Source organism: Poecilia reticulata, linkage group LG13, assembly GCF_000633615.1.
Source record: "Poecilia reticulata strain Guanapo linkage group LG13, Guppy_female_1.0+MT, whole genome shotgun sequence".
NCBI lineage: Eukaryota > Metazoa > Chordata > Actinopteri > Cyprinodontiformes > Poeciliidae > Poecilia > Poecilia reticulata.
Window position 1 is genome coordinate 33,187,820 of NC_024343.1, and position 7,231 is coordinate 33,195,050.

The 7,231-nt window shown below is 49.9% G+C and overlaps 1 protein-coding gene across 2 annotated transcripts in view; it reads right to left on the reverse strand.

The window, feature by feature from the left end:
• Nucleotides 1-1,806: 1,806 nt before the first annotated feature.
• Nucleotides 1,807-7,231, reverse strand: part of atg16l2 (ATG16 autophagy related 16-like 2 (S. cerevisiae)) — a 14,755-nt gene continuing 9,330 nt past the window's right edge. For both annotated transcript variants that reach the window (XM_008426790.2, XM_008426792.2), the window contains exons 10-18: nucleotides 6,400-6,505; nucleotides 6,243-6,313; nucleotides 6,100-6,171; nucleotides 5,906-6,026; nucleotides 5,716-5,821; nucleotides 5,161-5,310; nucleotides 5,036-5,083; nucleotides 4,723-4,824; nucleotides 1,807-4,338 (exon numbers count right to left, since the gene is read on the reverse strand). In XM_008426790.2, the coding sequence (XP_008425012.1) occupies nucleotides 4,245-4,338; nucleotides 4,723-4,824; nucleotides 5,036-5,083; nucleotides 5,161-5,310; nucleotides 5,716-5,821; nucleotides 5,906-6,026; nucleotides 6,100-6,171; nucleotides 6,243-6,313; nucleotides 6,400-6,505 (870 nt within the window). In that variant the 3' untranslated portion in view covers nucleotides 1,807-4,244. The remainder of the gene's footprint in view (nucleotides 4,339-4,722; nucleotides 4,825-5,035; nucleotides 5,084-5,160; nucleotides 5,311-5,715; nucleotides 5,822-5,905; nucleotides 6,027-6,099; nucleotides 6,172-6,242; nucleotides 6,314-6,399; nucleotides 6,506-7,231) is intronic.

Here is a 7,231-nt window from a genome sequence, read left to right on the forward strand (position 1 = left end):
CTCCTCTTCCTCCTGCTGCTCCTCTTCCTCCTGCTGCTCCTCTTCCTCCTGCTGCTACTCCTCTTCCTCCTGCTGCTCCTCTTCCTCCTGCTGCTACTCCTCTTCCTCCCCCTCCTCCTCTTCCTCCTGCTGCTCCTCTTCCTCGCCCATCGCTCGCTGTGAAATGATGGAAACTTCTGAGCAGAACTGAAAACATTTTCACAACCAAACTGATTTCAAAGAGTAAAAGCCGACAGATGAAGCTGCTGCTGCTGCGAACGGAGGAAAAGTTTGCAGTAAATTAAGGCGCGTCGAAGGTCAAAGGTCGCCTGTTTGGAGGCAGCAGCTGGTCCCTCATTAACGATGTTGGTGTGAAGCAGCCTGCAGGCCGAAGCTCCTCCTCATCATCATCATCATCACCTGATGCTTCAGCAGTTTGTCCCGGAGGCGAATCAGTTCAGATTTATTAAAATCATTTTTCGTTTTAATTGGACAGAAAACCAAAGAGGAATAACGGCCATTTTATGATCCACTGGAGGAGAAGAAGAAGAACGAATGAAGCATTTCGAGTTTTTATTTTAGAGACATTTAGACAGAAACGATTCAAAATGAAAGAAAAACTTATGAATTAGAAAAAAAACTAAATTATACTTCAGCTAAAACGGTTTACCATAAATTAAAAAAGGTTATTTTATTTTATGAGTTTGCCGAACATGGAGGCTTTGGAGATGTTTTAGAAAATCACAAAGATTCTGGATTTTAATTAAGCTTCATGTATAAAAATTTGAAAGTGTAATCTTTCACTTTTTTCAGGTTGTGGTTTTGTAATCAACAGGAGTTTAAATATTATTTCTGTCGTTTTTTCAGCCTCGTGTTTTTTGTTTCGACTCGTTTGAAACCAGCAGAGAAACAAAACAAACCGGAAACATGAACGATGCAAACAGAAAACCAACAGGAAAATCCACCAACAGCGGCAGATAGAAAAGCTGAAACTCTGAAGTCCTCCAGGCCTCTAGGCGGAGTCTGGAGCCGGTTTTTAACCCTTTATTCATGCCTGGGAGTTGATGTTTCTGCTGTTTTTACTAGAGCTGCAGCATTTCTCCTGGTTCCTGGTGGCAACATTTTTTTTGCTGCATTTGTTTTTGAGTTTTTTTCATTCTGTGTTTTGCCATTTGCTCCGTTTTTACACCTTAAGAAGATGGAGTTACTGATTAATGAAGAGGAAGATTTGTTCATGTCTCGACAGGAAAAGCTCCTGGAAGCGAACGGCGCCGTTATCTGCTGCTGCCGCCGGTTTGGGTTAGAGATGGATCCATCAAACACGGTGGGTTTGGACCAGATGATGCTTTAAACTGCGCATGGTGTCCTGGCTAGGCTGCACGGTGGAGCAGTTGGTAGAACTGTTCTGGGTTCGATTCCCAGCCCCGGTCTTTCTGCATGGAGTCTCCATGTTCTCCCTGTGCATGGTGGGTTTTCTCCAGGTACTCTGGATGGGTGGATGGATGGATGGATGGATGGATGGGTGGATGGATGGATGGATGGGTGGATGGATGGATGGATGGATGGATGGGTGGATGGGTGGTTGGGTGGTTGGATGGGTGGTTGGATGGATGGTTGGATGGTTGGATGGTTGGATGGATGGATGGTTGGGTGGTTGGATGGATGGATGGATGGATGGGTGGTTGGATGGATGGATGGATGGATGGGTGGTTGGATGGTTGGATGGATGGATGGATGGATGGATGGATGGTTTCCTGGCTGTAGAAACACGTTCTGATCATTTTATCGCTGGTCCAACAGAGAAGAACCAGATCAGCAGAAACCATCTGTGGGTTAAATTCAGGATTTATTTCTTTATTTCCGGACTCATTAAGTTGAACACGGCTTGCCATACAGTCCCAGTTAATAAGCTGTATAAATAAATGAAGGATAAAATCAGATGATCCCTTTAAACCCGGAAGGTCCAACAGAACCGAACAAAAGGCAGAGCAGCAAAAATACAAATATTTCACATCATCTTCCCTTTTCAACCAAACATCATGAGAACAGAACCATCAGCAGGCCGGACAGAACCAGAACCGGAACCAGAACCAGATGCGTTTAATCCGAGAACCCTAGAGTCCAGATCGGATGAAGAACCAGTTCTCATCTCCACAGCTGGTTCTGATCCAGTTTAACAAACACACAAGATGAAACCGACCAGAAACTGGTTCCAGAACAGAACTGGGTTGACTTCAGAACCTCTTAAGTTTTCCTTAATCGGTTGAGACCTGGTTCTGTAGAACCTACCCGATCCCAGCCAAGATCTGAACTGGAACCAGAACCTGTTTTGCAGCACCTGCAGAACCAATGAGCTTTGAGTTGAAGCTTCATGAAGCCCAAACCCGGTCCAGTTCTGATCCGATCCGAATGTTCTGGTCCGACTCGGAGTAAAACCAGCAGAACCGGTTTCAGCCGCCAGGGGAAGCTGAACGCTGTGGAGCAGCGCCCTCTGCTGGCAGGACGCCGAAACGGCACAACTCAAAATTATTTTGTTAAAGAAATGTAGCATATTTTCAAACCCAGCAGCAGGGGGCGCTGCAGGCTCCTGATGGATTCCAGGAAATTAAAGATTTATCGGCTGAATTTAGTCGCGGTAAAAAAAACAAGGAACAATTTGCTACAGGACGCAGCGGCGCCGCATAAGATGGTGCAGCATGTCTGCCTGGCCACTGGGTGGCGCTGTAGCGCCGCCACAGGAGCCATGAAGCAGCGAACGGCGCCATGTTTGTGAGTGATGCGCCTGCGGGAGCTGAGCCCAGAACCTGAAACGGGTCAGTTCCGTTAATTCATCATCATCCTGCAGTATTTTTTATTTCCCCAACATTTGAGTCGCAACCAAGTAAACAGGATTTAATCAACACAATGTTTCTTTTCCTTACGCCTCCTGGTGGTGAAGGCGTCGAACTGCAGCTTCAAGCTGCCTTCATTATGTAAATTTAAAACTAAATACAAATCTGCATTTTACTTATTTATAATTAAACGTGATTAAAACAGCTGAGATAAATTGATCTCATCTCCATGTCAGGAGCTTTGATCTCATCATTCACAGATTAAACTCACGGATTGTTTTGTAGATTTAGAGTCTCTTATGTTTTATAAAATAAACTGTTATAGTTGGCAGCGACGCCTGACTGGAGGACTCATTCTGAGACTCGGAGCGTCGCTGCTTCCTACCTCCTTAAGGAGAGCAGTGCCATCTAGTGTTTGTGAATACAAATTGCAGGCTGCAGTCAAAGTCCGGGACAATTGGGCTAAAAATACGCGACAGTTGGCAGCTAAAACCAGCCTGGAGCCCCGATTCAAAAACAATCGTTCCTGGAAACGATCCGTGTGGACGTCCTAAAACCTAAAGTCGTCTCCGTGTGGACGGGGTTTTGGTCTGCAGTTCATCCGATGTTCATCAGGTTTTCAGAGCTGTAATTGTCGGTCAGAATTAATCAGGAATTGCTCCTCGTCGTCCGTCATGTCAGATGAACTCCATCAGCTCCAGCTGGTGAGTCCGGTCTGACCGTGTCATGACCCGGTCCGATCTCAGGAGAACCACATGGGACCCGCCTGCAGCTCTGGCTGTTAATCAGATTCCTTCAGCACCAATCAGAGCAAACTGACTGTCTGCTCTGTAACCCTGAAGTCTGAACGCTGGTTGATGCGCCGCCATTTTTATCCCTTAAATTAAAGAACCAGTTCAATCCGGGGGAACTTTTCGTTCGTTGGAAGGTTCTGTCCGTAAAGTGCTGCAGAAGACGAAACATTCTTCTGCCTGATTTCCACTCATCTCCGACTTCCAGAGACTTCAAGTTTAAACAGAGTTTTACCTGTGTCAGGTGAGCACACCTGTCCAGTGAACGCTCCTGATGTCCGTCTGGTCCACTGACTTCTGACGAAGCACCAATCAACACATTCGCTCAAAAGTCAATAAAACCTGCTGGTATTTTCCACCCTGGGAGTTTGTTCTGCATCTCAAAGCTTAACGGTTTTCATGTTTAAAAAGCTGAAAGTTAGTAAAACGTCAACGTTCCCTTGTTAAATCTGTTACCGCAGCAAAGGCCTGTTAGAAAATATTTAAAATCTCCAAACTTCCCTGTTTCCCCTCATGAACACGGAGATGAGGGGAAACGTTCCCTGAATCATTTCTCAGACCCATCCATCCTCAGGCCGTGAACTGCTGCTGGATTGGCTGGTTCAAATGCGTGTCCACAGGAAGTCCCGTGTGATTGGCCGGTTCAGATGTCACTCCAGAGGACGGCCCGCCGGCTCCTGTCCACGCTGACGAAGTGTTCTCCGGAGAGAGACCAGGACACGGCGGTGATGGACGAGCTGCAGGAGGACGGACGACGAAACGGAGACGCCAACGTCAGGAAACTGATCATAGCTGCTGCTAAATACTGAAGATAAACATTTAGCTTCCCAACTAAATATTCAGTTAGCAAGCTACGCCTTTAGCTGGAAGTTAATTTAGTTAGCAAACTAAACGTTTAGCTTGAAAAACAAGCGCCGTTTTTCAAGCTAGCTTGCTAAACATTAGCATTGACATTATTTTGCATTAGCTTTGCTCTGAAATCTCCATGGAAACCATCATGGATGCCGATGGCTCCTGTTGGATTCCAGGAGCCATCCTGACCCAGATCGGTTCAGGTGACCGATCTGGACCCAGGTAGCGAGCAGAACCCGACCTGATGACCTCATCAGTCAGCTGATCACCTGTGCTGGTCGGGGAGGCGGGCCTCCAGGCCCCCGGTGGAGACGTTCCAGATGTAAACGGCTCCGTCAGCGGACCCGGCCGCCAGGTAGCATCCGTCCGGGCTGCGGAGGCCAAACATGACGGTTAGAACCAGCAGAACCAGCATGGAGCTGCTGCTGTTGTCATGGAAACAGCAGTTTGGTGCTGAACACAAACTGCGATCAGAACCTGCTGTCTGGTGGTTCTGGTTCCATCTAACTAAAGCCTGGTGATACTCTGGTACCGTTTCAGGCCCCGGTCGGGTATTGGACCGATGGCTGGCGCCAGACTGACCTGATGACCGCCTTGGTGCTGTCGCCGCCGCACTTGAAGCCGTCGGCTCTGAAACAGACACAGCCTGCGTCACCAACAGGAAGCCAGCCCAACAGGACCTCGGAGCAGAACCGGGCCGGCTCTACCTGAAGCACATCCGGTCGTTGGTCCAGCGCAGGTCCAGCAGCTGGAGGCAGTCGTCACGGCAACAGCTGAGCAGCTGGCGCCGGTCGGAGCTCAGGTCCAGCGAGGTGACTCTGCCCTGAGAGGGAAGCTCCTGAACGCAGCTCACCGTCCTGATGACCAGAACCGGGTCAGAACCGAAACCAGACCAGAACCGAAACCAGACCATTTAGCTACGCTAATGTTAAACCACTAAACATAAATTTTGCAGACGCTAACACTAAACAGCCAAGTATAACAAAGATTTGTGGGAGCTAACGCTAAACTGCTACACAGAAAGAAATTAGCGGAAGCTAATGCTAACTGTTAAGATGCCTCTCTCTCTCACTCTCTCTCCGTTTGTCTCTCATCTTCATCTCCTTCCAGTTGATGATTGAAATCAAAATGTTGCATGAAACAGATGAGCAAAGTCAAAAACACATTTATCCATAAAATCTGTAACGTTTTATGACAATAATCGGTTTAATAAAACGGAGGCCATGTTGGAAATGGCTAATATGAAGATGAGGAAGAGGAACCTGCTGTCCCAGACTCTGATCTTGCAGTCAAAATGTCCGCTGATGATGCGGCTGTCAGAACAGACCAGGTCGCTGCAGAACGACGCCACCTCCCCCTGCTGGACACCTGCAGACACATCGTCCGCCTTAAACACCCCGGTACATCTGCAGCAGCTCGGCCAATCAGAGGAGAGAACAGACGGACACTCACAGGCGGCTCTGTTCAGGTCCCAGAGCCGGACGGTCCGGTCGGTGCTTCCTGTCACCACCTGGTGGGGGACGCAGGTGAACCTGGCCGCCGTCACCTTCCTGCTGTGACCCGTCAGAGTCACCTGACCCACAAACACACATTTAGATTTCCACCTTGACCAGGCCGCTGCGGCGGGTTTCATTTTGGTAGGTTACCTTGGGGACGGAGTCGTCCAGGCGCCACAGCAGGGCGGACTTGTTGTGCGACGCCGCCAGGATCCTGCGGCCCTGCGGACACAAACAGGCGTCAGCAGCGTTCCGGTGGCGCCAGGTGAGCTCCGGCTGAGGCGTCCGCTCACCGTGTGGTCGAACTCCACGCAGGTGATCCCCTCCGTGCTGCCGTCCAGCGTGGCTCTGTGAGTCAGCGAGCCTGGTGACATCATCAGCCAGGTCACAACCACAGGAAACAAGAAACAGACCCGGGTCGGTCAGCTGACCCAACCGGAGCCGCCTTACCTGCCCGGACGTCCCACAGCTTGATGACCCGGTCCGTCCCGCCGGTGGCCAGCAGGTCCGAGCCGAAGCTGAACCGCACCGCGTTGATCCCTTGCTCATGGGCTTCCTATGGAGGACGCAGCTGTTACTACGGCAACACCCACCAGTCAGCATGTAAATGCATGAAGGTCGGAGAGGGGCATGCTGGGATACAGCTGAAGATAGAGGAGCTCTTTATGGGGCGCAGAAACACTCAGAGGACGTTCGAAGGGCTGCTTCGAATTACCGACCGCAGAGACGAGACAGGTCAGAGACCCAACGAGGTCCAACCACAGAGACCCAACGAGGTCCAACCACAGAGACCCAACGAGGTCCAATCAGAAACCCAACGAGGTCCAATCACAGAGACCCAACGAGGTCCAATCAGAGACCCAACGAGGTCCAATCACAGAGACCCAACGAGGTCCAACCACAGAAACCCACAACGACGTCCAACCACAGAGACCCAACGAGGTCCAATCAGAGACCCAACGATGTCCAACCAAAGAGACCCAACGAGGTCCAACACAGAGACCCAACGAGGTCCAACACAGAGACCCACAACGAGGTCCAACCAGAGACCCACAACGAGGTCCAACCACAGAGACCCAACGAGGTCCAATCAGAGACCCAACGAGGTCCAACCACAGAGACCCAACGAGGTCCAATCAGAGACCCAACGAGGTCCAACCACAGAGACCCAACGAGGTCCAACCACAGAGACCCAACGAGGTCCAATCACAGAGACCCAACGAGGTCCAACCACAGAGACCCACAACGAGGTCCAACCACAGAGACCCACAACGAGGTCCAA